The 23411-nt window shown below is 40.7% G+C and overlaps 1 protein-coding gene across 3 annotated transcripts in view; it reads left to right on the forward strand.

Moving 5' to 3' along the window:
- The window catches only part of LOC129358991 (fibroblast growth factor 12-like), a 41794-nt gene extending 20555 nt beyond the window's left edge, over positions 1-21239 (forward strand). For 2 of the 3 annotated variants that reach the window (XM_055028301.1, XM_055028300.1), the window contains exons 2-5: positions 11352-11462; positions 12455-12558; positions 14751-14949; positions 15667-21239. In XM_055028301.1, the coding sequence (XP_054884276.1) occupies positions 11352-11462; positions 12455-12558; positions 14751-14949; positions 15667-15818 (566 nt within the window). In that variant the 3' untranslated portion in view covers positions 15819-21239. Of the gene's footprint in view, positions 1-6459; positions 7138-11351; positions 11463-12454; positions 12559-14750; positions 14950-15666 lie in introns of those variants that run through there. The other variant, XM_055028302.1, reaches the window with a different exon arrangement.
- The last annotated feature ends 2172 nt before the right edge of the window (positions 21240-23411 follow it).

The raw sequence follows: 23411 nt of genomic DNA on the forward strand, positions 1-23411 counted from the left end.
AGATAAACAGGATGAAGAACAATATCAGTATTTCGCCAGTAGGTGTCAGTGTTCCTCCGCCAATGACAAACAGATCCACGGGCGGATGGGCGCGAAAACTTTGTGAGAGCGTTGCCATGAAATTTCTAAAAGGATAGAAATGTCTCAGATAATTTTTGTGGAATTAAATCATGCAGTAAATGTAGCGTTTTCTTACTTCTTCCAAACCATTTCAGTAATTTGCCACTCTGAGTAAGTATTATTCCAACAATGAAATAGAGTGCTTTAGAAACACAGCTGAAAATGATGAAAAATGACGAACTGTAGTACTTCGCCATGTGCATACGATCGGCTGTAAATGACACGTGGATCATCCGACTGACGCCAAATTGGATACGTATGACCTTTGTTGACCTCTAAAAAGAACAACAGCATTGAAATATATTTTGACTCCACTGCGCGTCCTACATTAATCCGCCAGCTATATTTCCTCGCTAAACCAATGAATCTGCACCACATTTTTTGCATCGTCAAGGAGCGACTCCGAACGCATCAGTGCGTACCGCCTGGAGGACGGGCGCGGAAACTGCGCAACAACTTCTGTCTTAGCACGTGGCCAGCGTTGATGGAAACTGAGCAACAGCTTCTGCGGTGCGGGCGGAGGAGCTGAAAACTGCGTGAGAGCTTCTGTGGTGGCTGACGTGAGGCGACGGTTGCTAGTACCCCGCGGTGGCAATAGGCCGGAGCGGCGCTTGGCTGCGAGGGCCGTTCGAGGCTGCTTGCAGCTTTAATTATTATTATTCTTCCACCCAAATGAATTGGCTTTTTGAGGGCTTTATCATATTCAAAAACTCACCAAACTTGGCGGACGCGTAAAGGGAGTTTCAAAATTTTGTATTTTAAGGTCAATGCAAAAATCCATAAGAAATGGCTCAATAGCGCCACCTAGAAATTTTCAAAGGACCCTTTGCTATTCACTTACTTCATTGTAGAGACATGAAATTTGGTACACTTGTAGAGCTTCCCAAGATGCTCAAAATTTACAATTAATGTCATAGTGCAAGTATCACAGGAAGTCGGCCATTTTGGATTGAAGGTCCAATTTTGAGCCCATTTTTGCCGTTTACAGCCTTGGTATTTGATCGAACTCCTCCTAGGGATTTTGATTGATCGGCTTCAAACTCGGTCAGTCTGTTCATAAGGCATGTCCCATCTAAAGTTATCAAAACGGTGAGTTTTTGAGTATGCTGAAGGGGGGTTAGCAGGGGTCAAAGTTCACCTACTCGCCATAAAAAAATAAACTGCTATATCTCCTACACAGAAACTCACAGAGGCACCAAAGTTTCTGTGATTGATCATCATCGGGTGTCCTACAATACCCTATGGTCGAAGGATGACATCACGTAGGCCACGCCCCATGAGAACAGGAAGTGTAATGTTTTACTGTGGACGGTCGCTATCTGACCCCTTTGACCTCATCAACATGAAACTGTGCCCAGACACAGAAGACATATTGGTGTATTGAGGATTCCAACCCCGACCAGATTCGATGGAGCAGCTGGGCGTGGCGGCGTAGCGAAGTGACCTGAAACGCCATCGCCATACGTTTGGCTCTCAATTCCACATTTTTGGGCGCAGCTGCTCCAAACTCACAAGGATGGATCTTCATCCACTCCCCGACAGGAATCCATCACAATATTTGTAGGGTGTGGCCTAATTTCTCTATAGCGCCCCTAGAAAATTTTAAATGATCAGCCCCAAGCCATGCTTTAACCTACAATTACGAAACTTTGTACATGTGTGTACCATGTCAGGACTTACAAAAAAGTCTCTTGGAGCCATGGTCTAAACCCCAGAGGAAGTCGGCCATTTTAGATTGAAGTTCAGATTTTGACCCCATTTTTGCCGTTTACAGCCTCCGTGTTTGATCGAACTCCTCCTAGGGATTTCCATTGATCGGCTTCAAACTCGGTCAGTCTGCTCATAAGGCATGTCCCATCTAAAGTTATCAAAACGGTGAGTTTTTGAGAATGCTGAAGGGGGGTTAGCAGGGGTCAAAGTTCACCTACTCGCCGTAAAAAAATAAACTGCTATATCTCCTACACAGAAACTCACAGAGGCACCAAAGTTACTGTGATTGATCATCATCGGGTGTCCTACAATACCCTATGGTCGAATGATGACATCACTTAGGCCACGCCCCCTGAGAAAAGGAAGTGTCATGTTTTACTCTGAACGGTCGCTATCTGACCCCTTTGACCTCATCAACATGAAACTGTGCCCAGACACAGAAGACATGTTGGTGTGTTGAGGATTCCAACCCCGACCAGCTTCGATGGAGCAGCTGGGCGTGGCGGCGTGGCGAAGTGACCTGTAACGCCATCGCCATACGTTTGGCTCTCAATTCCACATTTTTGGGCGCAGCTTCTCCAAACTCACAAGGATGGATCTTCATCCACTCCCCGACAGGAATCCATCACAATATTTGTAGGGTGTGGCCTAATTTCTCTATAGCGCCCCCTAGAAAATTTTAAATGATCAGCCCCAAGCCATGCTTTAACCTACAATTACGAAACTTTGTACACATGTGTACCATGTCAGGACTTACAAAAAAGTCTCTTGGAGCCATGGTCTAAACCCCAGAGGAAGTCGGCCATTTTAGATTGAAGTTCAGATTTTGATCCCATTTTTGGCGTTTATAAACCATTTCAGTAATTTGCCACTTGGGGTCAGTATTGCTCCACAAATGAAACAGCAGATAAACAGGATGAAGAACAATATCAGTATTTCGCCAGTAGGTGTCAGTGTTCCTCCACCAATGACAAACAGATCCACGGGCGGATGGGCGCGAAAACTTTGTGAGAGCGTTGCCATGAAATTTCTAAAAGGATAGAAATGTCTCAGATAATTTTTGTGGAATTAAATCATGCAGTAAATGTAGCGTTTTCTTACTTCTTCCAAACCATTTCAGTAATTCGCCACTCTGAGTAAGTATTACTCCAACAATGAAATAGAGTGCTTTAGAAACACAGCTGAAAATGATGAAAAATGACGAACTGTAGTACTTCGCCATGTGCATACGATCGGCTGTAAATGACACGTGGATCATCCGACTGATGCCAAATTGGATACGTATGACCTTTGTTGACCTCTAAAAAGAACAACAGCATTGAAATATATTTTGACTCCACTGCACGTCCTACATTAATCCGCCAGCTATATTTCCTCGCTAAACCAATGAATCTGCACCACATTTTTTGCATCGTCAAGGAGCGCCTCCGAACGCATCAGTGCGTACCGCCTGGTGGACGGGCGCAGAAACTGCGCAACAACTTCTGTGTTAGCACGTGGACAGCGTTGATGGAAACTGAGCAACAGCTTCCGCGGTGCGGGCGGAGGAGCTGAAAACTGCGTGAGAGCTTCTGGGGTGGCTGGCGTGAGGCGCCGGATGCTAGTACCCCGCGGTGGCAATAGGCCGGAGCGGCGCTTGGCTGCGAGGGCCGTTCGAGGCTGCTTGCAGCTTTAATGTTTACATTCTGATTACTGTGAGAAGAACCCAGATCAGAAAAAAACACTTCTTCAAAGTTATGAAATTGAATCTTCTGTCTCATATTTCAAAGTAAAAGCCTTCCTAATATGAGCGAACCTGAGGCTAAACGCTGCGCTGCTCAGGCCCGGCCCAACCCAGCTGGGTCGGGTTTTATTCGTGCTGCAGCAGAAACTGTGGGAGTTTGATCCAAAAATATATTCCTGTTGTGAAACAATGGAGACAATGGAGCTGCAGTAACTGAGCAGCGAATGTTTGGTTTGGATCATCATGACTCAGAACCAGAACCAGAGCTTCTCTCTGGCAATCACAGGTTCATGTTCTCTAAAAATATGTCCAGTTTTTAAACGTTCAAATTGAATTTTTGTTTAGAGATGTGTTTGTTAAAAGTTCTTATTTCTGGGACTAGTCTGAAATTTTTATCAAACATCAAATTAACTAAATTTATCTGAACCAGAACCAGATTTGTTGGTTCTGGTTAAATAAATCTGTAATAAAACACTTCAGATGCAGCTGAATGTTTTATCAGAGTCTCTCCAGAGTTCATTCTGTTTTCCTTTCTGTTGCTAGCGCTAGGCTAACATGTTAGCTTTGGTTATATTTACCCAGAATGCCCTGTGCTGTAGTCCACTTCCTGCTTTGGGAGCGTACGCTGGTCCGATTGCCGTTCACATTCAAACCGAACCTGACCCACTTCAACCAAACCCAGACCGACGTTTGGAGGGACAGAGGTCAGAGGTTGATTAGCATTCAAACCTCACCAACCGAACCCTTACTTTATAGATAAGCCGACTGGAGTTGGGTTAAAGCGTCTGAACTGGGCTGGTGAGAACGCAGCCTGAATTTGATCCACAATTTAGCTGTAATTCAGGAGAAGCTTGGTCAGATTTGAGCTGAAATTCAGATGAATTAACCCAGAACTCAGCAGAACCGAACCAGAACTCCTTCAGGACCAGAGAGCATGTGTGTGTGTTCTGAGTACTGGTACCACTCAGAGTCCTGCGTTCTCCTGGTTCCATCATCATTCCAGAGTCCTGATGACTTTCTGCTGTCCTCTGAGGTGGCATTTTGTCTATTGATCCCGAAATATACCTGAAAACAGAACACACACCCACACGCACACAGACACACGCACACAGACACACACACACACACACACACACACACGCACACACGCGCGCACACACACACAGTGCTGATGCGGCTCCATTGGATCCTTTGTTCTTCAGTCCCAGATGTGAAATTATCGGACCATTATCCAGCAGAACCAGAACCAGTTGCAGACTCCTCCAGTCGGACCTCATTACTGGTTAAACTGGCCAGGTAGCCTGCCTGACCACCATCATCATCACCTGCTGCTCATCACGAATGATGAAGATGGCTCCTCTTCCTCCTCTGGGTCCCTGGGTGCAGGTACCAGGACACAAATACTCGTCAGTAATTAAAGAACCTGACCTGGTTCTGCTCGGCAGGCCTACATTCAGCGTGACGGTGCGTTCACTGGCACCTCGCTGCGGCTCAGCAGGTCACATGACCCAGCCAATCACCTTTTCTTCTTCCTGCTCAATTTTCTGACCCTGAAACTCTCACTGGGATCAGGAGGACGGCGTGTCGGTGACTCATCTGATAATTGGGTTGTGTGACGAGCTCTTTGCTAATAATTGGGGCGTCCACTCGTATCGACTCCTCACCTCCTCTTTCTCATCTTCAGCAGCCATTAGGTGGATGGGAGCTTTAGCTTTTCATGGTTAGCGTTAGCCTGATGTAAAGTAGCAGGAACTGATCCCAGGGATTTCTCTGGATGTGGTGGTTGCACCCAGAGGCAGATCAGGTTTTACCTGCAGGATCCCTGTGTTCATGCTGCATTAACTGCTTTCCCTGCTGGTTATCATTAGCGGTTAGCTCACTTAGCTTCCACTAAGTGAATTTATTGGGATAAATTATAAAGCGCTAATGTACTTTTCTGTTTTGTGAACAGTCAGTCGATTAAAGTTCAACATCTGTGTTGACGTTTTGGTTTAACGACCAATAATAATTATTTTAGTAGTTATTCATGCTTTTATTTTGAAGTGGGTGAAGACTTCCATTTCCTCTCCTCACTTTCCCTCTTTTTTTCTCCAATAATTTTAACACAAGAATAAAATAAACATGGACAGCAAAGAATTACATATAAACGTAGATATATTTAAAGACGTTACACAACATGCAGATTAAAATGTCATAATTAAATTGGTGCTCTTTAAAGGGTGTATTGCATTAGCATTAGCCTCTGCTAAACACCCTGTTGTACCTTGTAGTGCGTTAGCATTAGCGTAACTAACATTTATGTAGATTTTTTTTATTGTAGATATAATATCACCAGTTTTTATTTTGCCATTTTTTGCTGCATCATTTCATAGAGCAAGATTCAAACTTAAAATTAGAGGAAAGCTGGTGGGTTTTCTGGTGGATATTTGTCAAATGTTAAAGTTTTTTTCAAAAGTTTTTGTAATATTAGCAGCTTGAAACGAGTTTCCTCATTCAACATCAAATTTTAAAACTTCCTGTTCCTCTTCAGTGAAGTGAAACGAAGCTGCTTGTTTCCAGACGTCAGAGCTTTTACCTTCTGTCTCCACTTTAATGCATCAACTTCCTGTCGTTTAAATTATTCCTGCCGTTTGGACGGGATCCCAGGTTCGGGTTTTAACGTGAGCTGGGACTGAGGAAGAGGAGCGTGAACGCAGCATCAGGATGAAGGTGGAGTGGTCCAATGTGGGAGCAACATGAAACATCAGGCGGAATATTTTTAGGAGCTTCTTCCACACCTCTTTCTCCTCCTCTTCCTCGTCCTCCTCTTCCTCCTCCTCCTCCCCCTCCTCCATCCCTCCGTCTCTCGCCGGCGGATCGCTGCTTCCTCTGCTGCTTCACATGCAGCAGAGGAAGAGGAGGCAGGAGGAAGACGCCTCTCTGTTCGCTCTCAGCTTCTGGATCAGATTCTCCTGATTCGGGGTTTCAGGATCGGCTTCCTTCAGAGAATTGAGGCAAAGTGAGGAGCTGCAACTGGACCGACCCGTTCAGCCGGTTCTGGACACCAAGTGGATTTTTCTCCTGGTTATTTCTGAGTCAATGTTCTGCAGATGTTTCTGTCCTGCTGTGACGGGAGGAAAAGCAGCTGGAACTGATCAGACAGTGTTGGCTAAGTGGGTCAGAACCGGACCTGTACCATGTGAAGCTGAACTCCTGCAAACTCTGCCGGATCAGCCAGAACCCTTCGCGCAGTGAGGACGGGAATGCGGCTGCAACTGAAGGATCATTGTTGGGTCTGATCATGGGTCAGCCCTGCCGCCGTTAAACCCGATTCTCCTGGGGGTCATGCGGTCTGACCCGGACTGAAGACAAATCCAGACCCAGAGGGATCCGGCTCCTCGGGGAGATGGCGGCGGCCATCGCCAGCTCCCTGATCCGACAGAAGCGCCAAGCGCGAGAGTCCAACAGCGAGAAGGTCGCCACCAACAAGAAGCGCTCCAGCCCCAGCAAAGACCCGCGCTCTCTCTGCGAGAGACACATCTTCAGCGTCTTCAGCAAGGTCCGATTCTGCAGCGGGAAGAAGCGGCCGGTTCGGCGGAAACCAGGTGGGCGCTCCGGTTCTGACCAGCATTATGAACGTGCCCTCCAGTTTTTACCGTCTGTAGATGTCTGAGGAATCTGGGATGAAGATTGGTGACGTTTGGTGGCCTGTTGGTGTTTTGGGTTTAGCTTTTGGGTTTCCTGTGGGTATCGACTCCTTGGCAACGGCTCAACAGACGATGGCTGGAGGATTCTTACGTTGGTAGGACAATAAGTGAAAGGCTGGTCGTTCAGGTGTTTACTCTTCTAGATGTATGAAATTACACGGTTTGGATCACTATCTCTTTAGCTAGAACCAAGAACAAAGATGGAAGCTAAACTGATCCAAATACTCGGGTTACTCTCCTTCAGCGACCGTCAGGAGTTTTAACCAGAGAACATGATAATCTCATCCATGAGTCCATTCTCAACTCATCTGGCCTGAAACTCGGATCCATCTGCTCTGACCCACCAGCTCTCAGCGCTTACAGGTTTGGTGCAAACTGAAGAGCTAAAGAAGCTAACAGATCCCTGACAAGACCTTCAGAAAACCAGAAAGAGAATCCATTTTGCTGCAGAAAACAGCTCAGATTTATTTCTAGACTTGAGGAACAACTGGACAATCCTTCACCCTGATGGGTCCCGTCACCAAAAACACTAAATCACTCAACGATTTGAAGGTTTCCGCCTCGCTCCTCCATAACCCCAACCCTAACCCTCTTGTCTCCTCAGATTTACTGGATTTACTTCGACTAACAAGCTAGCTACGCTAACCCTAAAGCATTAATCATCAGTTCTGTTAACGCAAAAGAACAATAACGAAATGGTATTTAGCCAAAGCTAATGCTAAATGCTATATCAACACTTTATTTAGCAGACGCTAATGCTAAAGCACTATATGAACATATTTTAGTGGAAGAAAATTCACAAAAATGTATAAAGGGAGCTAAGTGCGCTAAACATTTTGAAAGTTAGCTAAACCACTAACTGATAAATTAGCTCTGCTATTAGCACATTAGCAGGAGGGTTCCCTCCTCTGCTTTGACCCATCATGCGGTTCTGGTAACCGTCAGTCTAAAGATGAATCCTTTGATCCAACCTGGAAGGAAAATGTTCGTTTTATCTCCTCTGAAGGGAAAACTACTAATGTTAACGTATTAAATAAGTAAAGCTGCTGGCAGCCGGATTGTCAGAACGTAAGCAGCTTTTATGAGTGCAGCAAAAACTTAAAAACAGCCACTAGTATTGCATAACTTTCTTCTTCTGTGGTAAATATTTGATGAGGCTGATTCCAGCTTCAGTTTCCCACTGGAGGCTCAGAAAATCCTTTTAGCAAGATTCGCGTTCGGTTCTGAAGGAGGCTGCGTTCAGCTGCAGAACCCGGTTCGGTTCGGTCTTTGTGGTACCAGATCTGTGGGTTCTGAGCGGTTTACTGCGTTTCCATGTCTGAGCGACGGCGCCGCTTTCTGCTGACCAGTTGGACTTCTGTAAAAACCTTAGAGCCAAATGACTGAGCTGAGAGTTTCTGACTGCATGAGGAGAGGAGAACCAAAAGAGTTTGGATTCAAATGAACTGAAATACTTTTCAGAGCCTGATAACAACTAATTGTTCATTTGTGCAAACAGCTGGTATCAGCATTTTTTTATTCAATCACCTGATTATAAGTTAGCAACATTATTTTATTCAATTGCTATAAACAGTTTTCTGGATCAGAAAAGGCTTCGTTGTCTCTCTGCTGAGTCATGCTTTGAGGGTTAGGGTAAAGTTCGCACTGAGCATGTGCGAGCCAAGCTAACGGGTGGCTTTTAAACTTGACGAGAAAGTTGGTTCAGCTTTCTGAGAAAAGACAGCGTTTACAGCACAATCACATAAAAACCGAATCAGACAAACCTGCTAAAGATCACCAACCACATCATCAACTTTGACTGAAAAGTGGCTAACGGTGCGCTAGCTAGGCTAACAGATGGTGAGATTAGCAATCGCAAACTCAACTTACCCTAACGGTAACCCTATGAACCCAACCAGCTGCCATTTTCTTTTTGATGGTCAGAAACTTCAAAATGGAAATGACAGGTAATCACCAAGCTGTGATGGATGATGGATGAACGGTTGGATGCATTTGGGTCAATAACAGTTTGGTTTGCTGCAGCATCTAGTCATTGTACGTCTAGGGGAAACCACTCGTGTCGGGAGGTTCTGGTCCGGTTCTGAGCGTCGCCCTCAGTCAGCTCCATGTCGCCTCGCCTTGTGATTAGGCGTTTCTTCTTCTTCTTCTTTCTGCAGCTGCTGAAGTCAGGAAGTGTGAAATCTGTCTAAATTTAGCAGCGCAGGGAGAAAATGCCTCTGGATGAGCTGATGCTAATCAGCTTGAGCAGCTAGCAGATGATTCATGTCAGGAAACAGAAACATGATCTGCTAACATCAGGGCAGAGCCGCCAACACCACAAACAAGCTGCAGAGAAACACATGAAAAGGTCAAAGGTCATTTAGCCATGAACTCATCTTGCAGTCTAACATTTTCAAAGGAACATCTTCTTCCTGTTTTCATCCTCAAAAAAAACATCAAACGGAGTCAAACAAAGTTTATGTTTCACTGTTTGCTCTCTGGATGAAAGACAAAAGCTGCTCTGACTTTTTCAGCTTCTGTTGTTTCATGAAGCAGCTAACAGAGCAGCTAACCAATTAGCTAACAGCGCAGCTGACCAATCAGCTAACAGAGCAGCTAACCAATTAGCTAACGAAGCAGCTGACGAAGCAGCCTTGTCTGGAGGTTAGCGCTGCTCCACATTCAGCTCTGTGTCTCCTGCTCTATTTGAGGCCTCCTGGCCCACATTGTCTCCTCGTCAGACGCTCCAGCAGGGACCCGGTCCAGCTGGACCGTCAGGGGAACCTCGGTCCGCTCACAGATCAGAGACGGAGATCCTGAGACAGAGTAGCGTAAGCAGGCTGGAACCTGCTTACACTGGTTCAGGTTTTACTGGGAGGACTTTTTTTTTTCACTAATTAGTAATTTTGCTAACTTTGTTAGCTCACATATCTTCCACTAAATTAATCTTTGCAGCTAAATTCTAAAAAATTAACTTTGATGTGAATGAAGTTCGACATCTGTGCTGAAGTTTTGGTTACTGATTCTGAAGAATTCTTCAAGTAGTTAGATGTTTATATTCATGCTCTTATTTTGAAGTTTGTTTTTGCAGCAGTTTTGTTTCGAAGCCTCCCAAGTTATACAACAAAATATACAGAAGAATACAACACTAACATGAATAAACAACCAGGGATGTCAAATTAAGAAATTTGAAAAAATTCACATTTATGAATTGATGTGAGAGCTTAATCATTTCTCCTTGTGACAACAAGGTCACATTTAGCGTTAGCTTCCTCTAAATGCCATGACGATACAATGTGTTTGTGGAGCCAGTGTTTAGGATTAGCACAGCTAACTTTTAGCTAGTGGTGCCATCCACTGTGTAGATGCAAACCTTCAACTGAAGTGCTGTTGAAATGTCGTCCCCATAGTGACACACAGTGGGGGAAGCGTCATGCTGTGGGACAGATAAACTGCCTCATCTGTTCTCAGATTCCCAGAAACATTAAGTTGTTTTCACCCCTCATACTTCATTTTCTTTGATCAATCAAGGAATCGTGGGATAGAAACGTTGCAGATTTCCTGCAACTTTCTGCTGACTCATTGGAAGCCATTTTTACCTCCTTGCTAATGCTAGCTTTAGCTAAAGGACCTCAGAGTTTTAGTTCAGGGTCATGATGACTGATGTCAGCTATGAACTCCAGAAGACTCAGTTTGTCTTTTCGCTGAATTGTGCCGCATGTGCTCTATGCACCAAAGGATTTCAGACTTTGAATTTGAAGAAAAACACAAAAGAGGCAGCGCAAGTAAAATAATCATGTTATATTTATTACTCCATCAAAAGCAAACCAGGAGTGCTGCTTTGATTGATTTAGGAAATCACAGGAAAGTGGCTGCTAGGTGATGGTTAGTCAAGGAAAGGAAAGCTGCAATGAGACCTCCAGCTGAGGATTTGTGTAGTAAGCGAGGAAGCAGGAGAGGAAGCAGAGAGGAAGCAGGAGAGGAAGCAGGAGAGGAAGCAGAGAGGAAGCAGGAGAGGAAGCAGAGAGGAAGCAGGAGAGGAAGCAGGTGAGGAAGAAGTAGAGGAAGCAGGTGAGGAAGCAGGAGAGGAAGCAGGCGCGGGCTGACCTGGTGTTGGTGTGTTTGTGTTACAGAGCCGCAGCTGAAAGGCATTGTGACGCGTCTCCACAGCGAGCAGGGCTTCTTCCTGCAGATGCTGCCCGATGGGACCATCAGCGGCTGCAAAGACGAGAACAGCGACTACAGTAAGCTTCAGGCTGCGACCTGCTGATCTGAAACAGATCACAGGAAGCTGAGCTCCGGAATGTTTCCAGCTGGAAACCCATCTGGTTTCCAGCAGATCAGAGCTGCTGCTGGAAACCAGATGAAAAGGAGGACACGGAGACGAGGAGGAGGAGATGTTTTGGTTTTCTCTCAGATCATCTGAGTTAAATAAAGGAGGATTAGCAGCAGCATCGCCACAGGCCTCTTCCTCCTCCTCATCCTCCTCACCCACACGCCAGCTCTCAGTCTCCCAGGATTAAATCACCTCCCATCACTCGGTCCCTCGCTCTTTTCTTCTGTTTCTCTGCGTCTTTCAGCTTCAGGCAAGCGGCAGAAGTAGAGGCAGCACTTGTCTTATTTAACTCATCTGCAGGATGGATCATGTTCGAGTCTCTGAACGTGTTCGAGTCTCTGAACGTGTTCGTGTCTGAACGTGTTCGTGTCTCTGAACGTGTTCGAGTCTCTGAACGTGTTCGAGTCTCTGAACGTGTTCGTGTCTCTGAACGTGTTCGAGTCTGAACGTGTTCGTGTCTCTGAACGTGTTCGAGTCTCTGAACGTGTTCGTGTCTCTGAACGTGTTCGTGTCTCTGAACGTGTTCGAGTCTCTGAACGTTTTCGTGTCTCTGAACGTGTTCGAGTCTCTGAACGTGTTTGTGTCTCTGAACGTGTTCGAGTCTCTGAACGTGTTCGAGTCTCTGAACGTGTTCGAGTCTCTGAACGTGTTCGAGTCTCTGAACGTGTTGGAGTCTCTGAGCGTGTTTGAGTTTCTGAACGTGTTCGTGTCTCTGAACGTGTTCGAGTCTCTGAACGTGTTTGAGTCTCTGAACGTGTTCGAGTCTCTGAACGTGTTTGAGTCTCTGAGCGTGTTTGAGTTTCTGAACGTGTTCGAGTCTCTGAACGTGTTCGAGTCTCTGAACGTGTTCGAGTCTCTGAACGTGTTTGAGTTTCTGAACGTGTTCGTGTCGTCCTGCAGCTCTGTTCAACCTGATCCCCGTGGGGCTGAGGGTGGTGGCCATCCAGGGCGTGAAGGCCGCCCTCTATGTGGGCATGAACGCTGAGGGCTTCCTCTACACATCTGTAAGACTCTTCAACATGTCACGTGTTTTCATTTTGCTTGAAAAAAATCAGACAAGGTAAAAGATTTAGGAGTATGGGGAGCTATTTCTAATTCACACAGTCAAAAATTAACAATAATTTGAGTTATTTAGCCTAAAGTAAGAGGGAAAAATGGCTAATTTTTCATTCGTTCATTCTTTCATTCATAATTGTTACAGTTTCAAACTATTTACTTATGAAGCTAACTATTTTGTTAGCCGACTTGCTAAATATATAACATCTTAGATCAATATTTTGCTAACATAACATTGAGTTAGTGAGATTAATAAGGAGCCTGAAATTGAATTTTTAGCTAGCTAGACAAATATTTAGATTCAAATTAAATATTGCATTATTTAGCTAAATTTTAAGCTAAATATTTAGTTGGCTCAGTAAATACCCCAAATCTAACTATTTAGTTAAACATTTATCATCTAATTAAATATTCAGGTAGATACATACACACAACTAGTTAATTAGCTATCTAGCTACCATACTACTTTGCGTTGGTCTGTTACATAAAGTCCTAATAAAATATGTTTAAGTCTGTTGTTAGAATGAGATCAAATGTGGAAGGGAAATGTTCTGCTCTGATTGGCTCAACTGCTCACCACCTGTTATATCCTGAGGCCTCGCACACATACACACACATGCAAACACAGAAATTTGTGTTCTATCCATATTTGGACTTTGTATTAATTTCCAATCATTTTAATAACTGCATTTATGCCTCACCCAAGCAATTAACCTAATCCTGTAAATCAGTCTGTATTTCGATTTGGTCCTTTTAAGGCCCAGTGGCCTTCATGGCAACATAAACACGCACGCACACACACACACACACACACACCTATTTTGTGTGTGGAGGTTAAACTTGCTCAGCAGACTCACGTTTGGCTTCAGGTCACCATCAGACATTTGCAGAACAAGGTCAGTGTTGCTACCCTTCCCACTCCATGGGAGACAGACACAGATAAACTGCGCTAGACAAACAAATATTTAAAGTTAAGGTTTTACTTCAGGTACTAATCACAGCATTTTAAAATAGTCTCTGTTTGTGGTTGCAGTTCAGCTTTAGATGTATGTTTATCAAACCCTGACATACTGAGTGCTGCCAGAATGTGTTACCAGGCCTCATGTCAACCAATAACTTGTTTACTAAAAATCCTCAAAACAAATAATCTGCTTCAAAACTAAATAGTAAGAAATACTATTACACTATTCAGTGCACTGTAATGAATAGGTATTTGTCTTGCACCACAACAATGCTCATGCTAACATTTCTGCTGTTGACGCATTTGAGCTGCTTGCTATTGTTAGCTATGAAGGGAATCATAGGGTTAGGGGTAAGGTAGAGTACCAACTGTTCAGCGCCCAGAAAATAACAAAAGCAGTCAAAAGTGTGACATATTTGTGTAAATCTGTCATGTTACAGAGGTATATTTTGGCTAATGACTGATCACAGTCGCTACAGTGACGTTAGCTAACAGTGGGTAAGTTGTGTCAAATAAAGAGAAAATAACTATCATCATATATTATATTTGAATCTGATCTTTTGTAAATTTAAAAGAACAAACATTTGAAACTGAAAAACACTTTTGAAACAAAAAATTCAAAAGTACTTTTGATTTTTGCTGGGTATTTTTAGTTGTAGATTTGTCTTTTTTTCAGTTTCAAAATTCTGGCCTTGTTTGGCTTGGCTGTAGAATCATAACTTAAAGAATGGAGCTAAATTGGGATCATAAAATTAGCTCAAAAATTTGTTAGCTCAAAAATTTGTTTTCTAAACTAAAATAAAATTGAAGAAACTTTTGAAACTGAAAAAGTTTGAAATTGAAAGAAATCATCTTTAATCTGAAATATAGTTTTGAACTTTCAGTTTCAATCATTATTTTTTGGGAAAAACCTTCTGGATCCTATTTAGCTCAATGTAATTAGAGTGAATATTTTAAGTTAATAATAATTAGTTAGAATTTGTATAATTTAACCACTCTGTTACAAATGAGAGTTAAAACTGAAATGGAGGTTTGATTTGCTAATTAAATGGATTATTTACATAAATGTTCTTTTTTGTATCTTGATACATTTGTATTTGTCAGACCCAAAACCAGCAATGTTTGGATGACTTTTTTTAGTAGTTAAAATAAAGACTATTTTTTTTGTGTCTCTATCAGGATATTTTCACACCAGAGTGTAAATTTAAGGAGTCTGTGTTTGAGAACTACTACGTCATCTACTCATCCACCCTGTACCGGCAGCACGAGTCGGGCCGGGCCTGGTTCCTGGGTCTGAACAAGGAAGGCATCATTATGAAGGGGAACCGAGTGAAGAAGACTAAACCCTGCTCACATTTCGTCCCCAGACCCATTGAAGGTGAGCAGACATTGTTTTCCTTCCTGAAGAAGTTTAGTCACTTTCCGTGCAGTCTCCGAGGATTACCAGGTTACCAGTTAGCTTTAGCAACAGCTTCATTTGGTATAAAGTTTTGTCCTGTCAGAAGAAAAGTAGACATTATTTGGACAAAAAATCTAGTCCAAAAAGATGGAGAACCAACACTCCCGGAGTAACTCCAGACTACTGAAAGATTAAAGTATAACTAACCCCCCTGTAAAAGCTAATTCCACCTCCTGACATGAAACATGAAGCTCAGTCTTTGCTTTCAGCTGTTTGTTGCCATCACCTTCTTCATCCATCCCTGAGCTGCAGCACATCTGGTCCTACTGTATGCGCTGTTCAATGGATGCTAGAAAAGACAAGAATTTTGTTGTTGCAGCCATTTTCATGTGCAAGTATAAATGTAGATGTCGGAGGTGTGGCTGGCAGAAGCTTATTTGGATTTAAAGTGATAAAACCCTAACACAGCTCATTCTGAAAGGAGCACACTAAAATCTAATCAAAGACTGATTTTATGCAAAAAAAATTAATAAATGTGATTTGTATAGGCCTGTATAGATCTCTCCTAACTTATTAAGGTAAATGTTTTACACTAGAAATGTTAAGAAAATCTAGAGATCTGATGAAAACTTGAATAGAATAGGATCAGTAAGTGACTGCTGAGATTGACGTGTTGTTTCCTTGTCTTCTCTGCAGTTTGCATGTACAAGGAGCCATCTCTGCATGAGCTGGAGGAGAAGCTGCTGAAGTCATCGCGGAGCCCGACACTGAACAGCGGCCGCGCCAGGAGCCTGGACCGACCACAGCGGCGGTCCGCCAACTCCTCCACAGAGCGGGAGGCGTCATAGCCTGCAGTGCCCCCACAGGAGGAGGAGGAAGAGGATGAGAACTCCCATTTTAACAATCCCTGTGTTCAGCAACTACAACCACACCGACCAACCGCCAAGACAACGATGATGAAGAAAACAATGTAAAAGGAAGATTTTAAAAATCCGGGGAAATTCTTCTTGCTTGTGATGAAATATTTAAGGAGCAAGGGCATGGGGGAGGGGCTTGCTTGGAAATTTAAAAAAAATATATCAGGACGTTGATGATTGAGATTTACATTTTATGCAAAAAGTCCTGCTGAAATAGTACCAGGAGGCTAGCACACCTACTCCTCATCAACACATTGTAATCATCATCATTTCTGTCACAATGATGACAAAATATCTGTGGAGTCGGGCAAGCGCTCCGAACTCTAAAGCTTTAAACCATGTAGAAACTTCACTTCTCTTTGTTTTCTAATGAATGCTAAAACCTTCGCACTTCCCACACGCTGTGCTTCTTCTCATTCTCCGTGTTTTCTGTCAAATCAGAGAGAGGAATTTCTGTTTCAGGTGCCACAATTTGTTTAGTTTTTTGTTTGAAAGGTCAGGGACTTGTTCTGGGTTTAGTCACAGACACTGCCGATTCAAAGGTCTGGTGAGGTAATGATACACAGGAACTTCTTGGGTTGTCTGGACTGGACAACTTTCTCTAAGCAGTCAGGAGAAGGCCATATTTTTCTGGCAAGATCTTTGTATTTGTTCACTACAAACTACACAAAGTCCACTTTTCTGCATGTTTCAGATTCTTCAGCACTGTTAGAATGATTTCTCTGCTCCCACACCTGTGCCGCTTAGAGCCTCTATCTGGAAAACCATCTTCAAACACTTCAAAGTGTGGAGCTTTAAACTTTGAAACAACAATTTTAGTTTGCTTCTTGAACGCAAAAAGGAAAGACAACAAAGCTGCTCTGAGAGGTGCTCTGAAATTCATTTGAAGAAAAAAACAACATGCTAACAGATGTTAGCATGAACGAAAATTAACAACTTTCTGCTACTTTACCTTGTCTTGATAAATAATGTGTTTGACATTTAGCAATGTCAAACATTACTAAAATCCCCATACAAGAAAAAAGGTAAAACCATTTGTTAACAGTTCTGTGTTTACATTTTTACCTGAGTGGAAATGCATTTTGTTGATAGGGGCACTTTCTGCATGTCAGTTGAAGTTAAAGACAAAAAACTTAGTATGAAAACAAAGTTTTGCCACAGACTTGATCCCTGACTTTGACGTCCAACTCACTGGGAAGAAGGTTTGGTTTGTGAGGACTTCAGGTCCTGATAAGGCTGGTGACCAGACTGGGTCCTCATAGGGACATAAAAACAAGAGCACACACACCCACACCTTTAGTTTTTCTGTCATCCTTGTTACATGAAATTCATTTCCAACTAAATGTTTGTCTAAATATAACCCAAAAATTTGGACTTTAATACCATTGAGGTTATTGAGAATGGTGATGTTTAAGCCAGAAAAGCTCCCAATGAAGCAACAAAAATAAGTACACACATAGGTCTCTAAAAACTACAGGAAGTAATTCAAAATAGCTCCATGTACAAGACAATTTTTTTAATTTTTCTGTCTGTGGATAAGTAATTACAAAAGAGTAAACTAAAAGAGGAAGTGTATGTAAAGCTTATTAAGATCAATAAATGAAATGTGTTTTATTCAGGTTTGTTTAGATTACTTTAAGAACACCAGTCAATGATTTGCTGCTTCTTTGGCCAGAAAGCAAACACTCCCCCAAAATCAGAAATGAAATGCAAAGATTTTGACATGCTTTGAAACGATGGTTTTCATAGGAATTACGCTTTGTGAAGAGGGTCCTGATGCTCGGTGTGAAAAGTCAGGAGTGGGAGGAGTCTTAAGTGTTCACACACGTCCGGAGTACTGACACTTTGTAGGCAGAGATTATTGCATGATTTATTTCCTAAGAGCACAGCGGCGCCCCCGCAGTCGCTCAGGGGAATTTTAATGATTTATTAACTCACTAACAGCAGAGTTGTGTAACGGAAAACAGGCTCCACCCACCGTGTGACCTCAAATATATAAAATACAATCAGAGTGCTATAACACGATGAGCTCTTATTGGTCCAATTTTACAGTAAAATATAATCCATAGACTACGGAAGGAAATTGTTAACCAATTAAATCTGTAAAGGAGGGAAGAGGACGGTATTTTCTGATCCAACCAAAGGCAACCAGGTGATTTCAGGTTAAGCTGATAATCCATAACTCCTGGTGGAATGTGTCATTTTTTGTTGTTTTAATTTAAATAATAAAATATGAGAAATATCCAATATTGAAAGCTGGCAGAAAAAGAAAATTTGTTTTATTAAATGATATAATTTTATTCAAAATATTTTGTAAGGATTAAATCTCTCCATTTTATTTTCATGTTAATATTTTCATGTTATATTGTTATACCAGTTTATCCTAATATATTTCAAATTAAAATGTATTCATTTTTATTTTTCTCAAATATTAGTTGTTTTTAAGTTTCTTATGCTTGTAGCAATCTGTTTTTGACTCACAGCAAAAGGTCATTTTTAACTTAATGTTTTTAGAAGAAAACCAGAAGGATCTTAATCTAACAAACTGTTAATGTTATGGTGTGTTAAAGAAACCTGGGATTTCTAAGCGTCAGTCCAAAAACGTAACTGTTAGGTTAATTGGTTTCTCTCAATTGCTCTTAAGTATGTGTGTGTATGGCAGGGAGTTTTAGCATAAGAATTGTTTTGTCTGACTAACCTTACTTACTTTCAAGACATTTAAAAATGTGTTTTAGTTTGAAATAATATATTTTGACTATTCTGAATGATAATTTAAGATTTATGCATTTAGATCCTAACTGGAAAGAACATAAACTTTGTGAAATATACAAGAAATTTCCTATTATTCTCTGCCAAACAATGCACTTAAAAACAGCTTTAAAGAGTAAAAGTACTGCTGCAGCCCATTTTCAAGGTGAAAATAGAGTATTTTCAAAAATATTTCTTAACATATCTTTTTAAAATTCTATGTAGATCTGCAACATTTTGACAAGACAGAATAATTATTCAGGATATAGTCAGAAGGTTAATTCAAGATATATGAAACAGAAAAGTCATCTAGATTAAAAAAATGTTTCTGAAATTTCTAATTTATTTGGATATGTATTAAGTATTAAATTAGAGTTCTAGTTATCGCTGTTAGTTTTGTTAAGTCATTAATTGCTTTCAAGATATCTCCAATGTAATTTGCATTAGTTGAAGATTATATATCATCTTATTCAAGAATACTTCCAAAAAACTTTATTTAGAATTATAGTCAGAACAAAAGGTGACATTTTTCAAATTTGTGATTAATTATAATTTAATATGTCTCAGTCAGTAATCAATCTTAAATTGAAGCCTCAATAAACTTTATCCTAAATCTGACATAATTTAGTCATAATGCAATTACAGAGAATTTACTTATGTATAATTTATGTAAGTAAAGTTATGTTAAAACGGCCTGCCTTAGTTGTATTTATGGTTTACCTGTATGTCTCTGTGGTGTAAAAAGTTTCACAAAATGGATGAATGCATTTATAGATGTTTTTATATGACTCAGTTTTTTTGGAGAGATTTATTAATGTAATTTAAATAGAAATTATATTGAAAAAAAACCTAAAAGTTATTTCCTGGGTTTCTTTCCCCACCGCGGTGTGTTCAGGAGTCGTTCAGGAGTTGTTCAGGCGTCGGCTTATGGGATGTGGTGGCAGCAGATTCAACACTGCCCTCTCTTCTGCAAACAGCACTGCCCTGAAACTGAAGCTACTTTACTGCAATGCCATCTGAATTTCATAAATCTGAATCAGGAAAATTGCTGACAGATCAGAGAAACGTTTACATTTTAACATCCAATAACCTCCATATTTGTTTAACTGTTATATGTTCAAGTTGTAGCACTGCCCCCTGCTGTTTGTTTTCTCCCTTTAACTCCTGACACCAACCGGGTTTCCTGAAAACAGGTCAATAGAAAAACAGAAAAGATAGAAAAAAACTGGGAGTGATCTTTTAATTTTCTGAGATTTTTTCCTGTTTACATCTTTACGATCTGCTGACCTGCAGCAGGAAACCTGACAAACTTCAGACGTTTGGTTTTTCAGCATTTTCAGGAAGCTTGCTTCCTCCCATCAGCCGAATCCGGAACAATATATCGGTTTGGGTGTTCTGTTTGACCCCTGACCCTTACGATCACAGTGGGCGGGGTCAACAATCCTCTAACTCTGTTTGGCTGCCTGAATCAAATGAAAAACTGATGGGGTGATGGAGGGAAATGAATGAACCAATCACAGCCCACCATTCTCCCTCTGAGAAAGTCTTCCACTTTGGGATTTTAAATGGACCGTGAGGATTGTAGAGACTGCTGACTTTTCCCAGAGCGCTGGGGAAATTTTAGCGTCTTTTTTTCTGCCACATCAGCTGCTTCAGACCAAACAGAAATATGTCTTAAATTGCTTTCTGCTCTGAAGCATCCGTGCCTTCAGGTGACCGCAAAACATCACAGCTCATACTTTAAAGTATGGAAGGCCAACAAGGCCAAAAAACAGAAAGACATTGTAAATGATGAACTTTTTTAAAATTATTTCATTAATTTGTTGTTCTCAGTTCATGTGTATAATCTGGAAAAAAACGTCAGAGAGGAAAGTTGCACTTTTTTCAGTTTTATTTCTTAAAATCAATTGTAGAAAATTCTAATTATATTCATGAAAGAATAAATCTTTGTCATATGTTAAGTTTTTCACATTTATGATTAACTTTTCTTCTAGGTTTTTTAAATTTTATTAATTTGTTCTTCCAGGTTCATAAATCCAAAAAAAAAAATCAGAAAGGAAATTTTTTTTTTCTTAACAATAATTGTAAATAATCAAATCAATGACATACATAAGAACATAGATCTCTGTTATAAATGTTTAGTGCTTCTTATTTATGATAAACTTTTCTTTTAAGTGTAAAAACTTTTCCACATTTTTTTGTTTAATCCTGCTGATATTTTTGGTTTTTAATTTCAATCCTTATTAGAGAATTTCATATTAATTTGTTGTATTGTCAGAAAACACAGAACACCTCAAAGTGAAAGCTTATAATTCCAATGGTTATCCTGTCACCTGAAGGCATCACCATGGCAGAGCAGAGACTGTGCAGTGAAAGTCTGTAATCCCTGAAGCGGTTCAGTTCTGAAACTGTAGGGGGCGCTGGAATCAGTGCCAGGAATCAGTGATGAAATGTGGGAATCTGTTGAGAATGTTTTTTGTGTTTGCTGATGTTTGCACCGTCATATAAATGCATCATGTATTAGAAAAACTCATCGCAAATACGCAGCAGGATGAAAAATTTAAAAATGACAATAAATCAAAAATTAAAAAAGAAAGAATTTCAGTGTCTGTCTTGTATTTTTTAAATTACAGTCCAGTGGGTTTGAAACGTTGATCCTGCTGCTGGCTAGTGTCGCCTCCAGGTGGCAGAAACATGGAACTTCAATTTGAACAGAAAAACGTTTTTAAGTATGAAAGAGCTTTGAAGTAACATTTTAAATATAAAACATATATTTAAAATTATTTTTAAATGTTAGACAAACACAAAATTAATACACAGGTTGCATTAACATTTTTAGATTATTTTAGCTCCAAACAATTACTCTGATTCATAAACCTGATATTATCACTTTGCATACTTTACATTCATTTTTTAATGTATTAATTGCCTGTTATAGTTATAACTAATAAAAAAATTATCAACAATGGTAACTGATTGAAATAACTGCTGCTGACGATGCAGCAGTGGTGAATGGAAGCAGTTAAAAGTCTCATTTTACTTGTGAAGCTTTAACAGCACTACAAGACTTTAGCCATCAAAATGTTATTTCAAAGACACATCTGTCATCTTACCCAGAGGAACGTAAAAGTGTTCACTCCATCCCTCACTCCACCGCTTATGTGATGTTTTTCATTTTTCACCACGATTCTTTCACAAAAGAAAATTATGTTTTGTTGATTAAATGAGTCAGTTTCTTTAATTTCCCTTCCATTCACAACAAATAATCAAGTATGCAGAGAGGACAATTAGATCTACCGTTCCCTCCAACCAGGCCAAAGGTCAGAAAAAAGGCAGCTAAAATTTCTGCAGATCATACACATGCTGGACATGAACTGATTAGGCAGAGACCCAGGCTGTTTCTTTGATATAGTAAACAGAGAAGTCAGTTACTTTGCTGTGAAACAAAATTAGCATTTGCATTATTACAAGGTCCTTTTTTATCCTTTATTTTAAAATTAGGTTTTCGCCTACATGTACTTTCTGTTCCTCTTATCTTTTACTTTATTTCCTCTGTTGTGAGCGTGTTAAAACAAGATCCACATAAACACAAAGCTGTTCTTTCTTTCAACAAAATGAACACATATATTTTTACTTTTTGTCATGTTTGGATGTGATTAAGCTGGGAGAGATTTTTTTAATTGTTGTTTGTCTTTTTTTGTTGCTGCTTTTATGTTTGATGGGTTGAGTTGTGAGTTAAAAGCTCGTCGAGTTTTGGCTGGAAAACCTCTCAGTCGGTTTCCACTTCGTAGAACGCTTTGTTAAATGTTCTGGTGTCCTAAAAGCCAAATGGCTTCATCTATGTTTGATGAGGAAAGACAGAAAAACACAAGTCTGCTGCAGCGGAACGAGTCTGAAGGCTTCAGACTCACTACTGTTAAAAAATAACAGCAGCTATTTAGCCCTGAGGTTCCCAAACAGTTCCAGGCCATGGCCTCCTCTAAGAAAGAACAGTCATAAATATTACATTCATTTTATTAATTTGACCAGCAGCCAATCAGAAAATGAGCACCAGAAAAAAAAGTTTTTCGTATTTATTTTAAATTCTATGTTTAAAAAAAATATTGAATCACAGAAAACAAAAATTGTGATGAAAATGTTCTTATTAAAAACTTTAAGGAGCTAATTATTTGTTTCTAATTTTCCCTCCAACTTGCTGATTCCCCCACAACGTCCCCTGCTGGTTCCTCAGTGGGCCGCGGACCCCACTTTGGAAAAGTTTTGCCTAAATGGGTTTAATGTTTCAAAGTCATATTGTCACCATGTTCATTCATTCATTCATTCATTCATTCATTCATTCATTCATTCATTCATATCACAGTTCTAAACCAGCAAAGTATTTATGCCTCCTGTTGTTACACAGTAGGAACAGCAGGGGGCGACATCCAACCATGAGTGAGGACAGAAAGCCGCGCATCTGAATGAAAAGCTGCTAATTTACCTGAAAGTTAGTCGAAAAGAAAACATGTCAGGATCTTCCTGCTTTTTCTTTTAATTAACTTCATAGATTTATTTTTACTTCACAGTTAAGTGTGAAACCAAGTCTGAGTGATTTTAGTGTCATTAAAAACACGATAAGACCAACAGTTTCCGGTTTTACCATAAAAATGATATTTTATCTGATTGCAAAACTTTCCACAACATGACTAACAGTTATCGAAGATCAAACGTAGAGGTTAGAATTTATTCTAAATTAATGTAATAATTAATGAAAAGTGAATGAAAAGCTAAAAGTTG

This window comes from Poeciliopsis prolifica, unplaced genomic scaffold (genome assembly GCF_027474105.1).
Source record: "Poeciliopsis prolifica strain line A6 unplaced genomic scaffold, Auburn_PproV2 SCAFFOLD004, whole genome shotgun sequence".
NCBI classification, from domain to species: domain Eukaryota; kingdom Metazoa; phylum Chordata; class Actinopteri; order Cyprinodontiformes; family Poeciliidae; genus Poeciliopsis; species Poeciliopsis prolifica.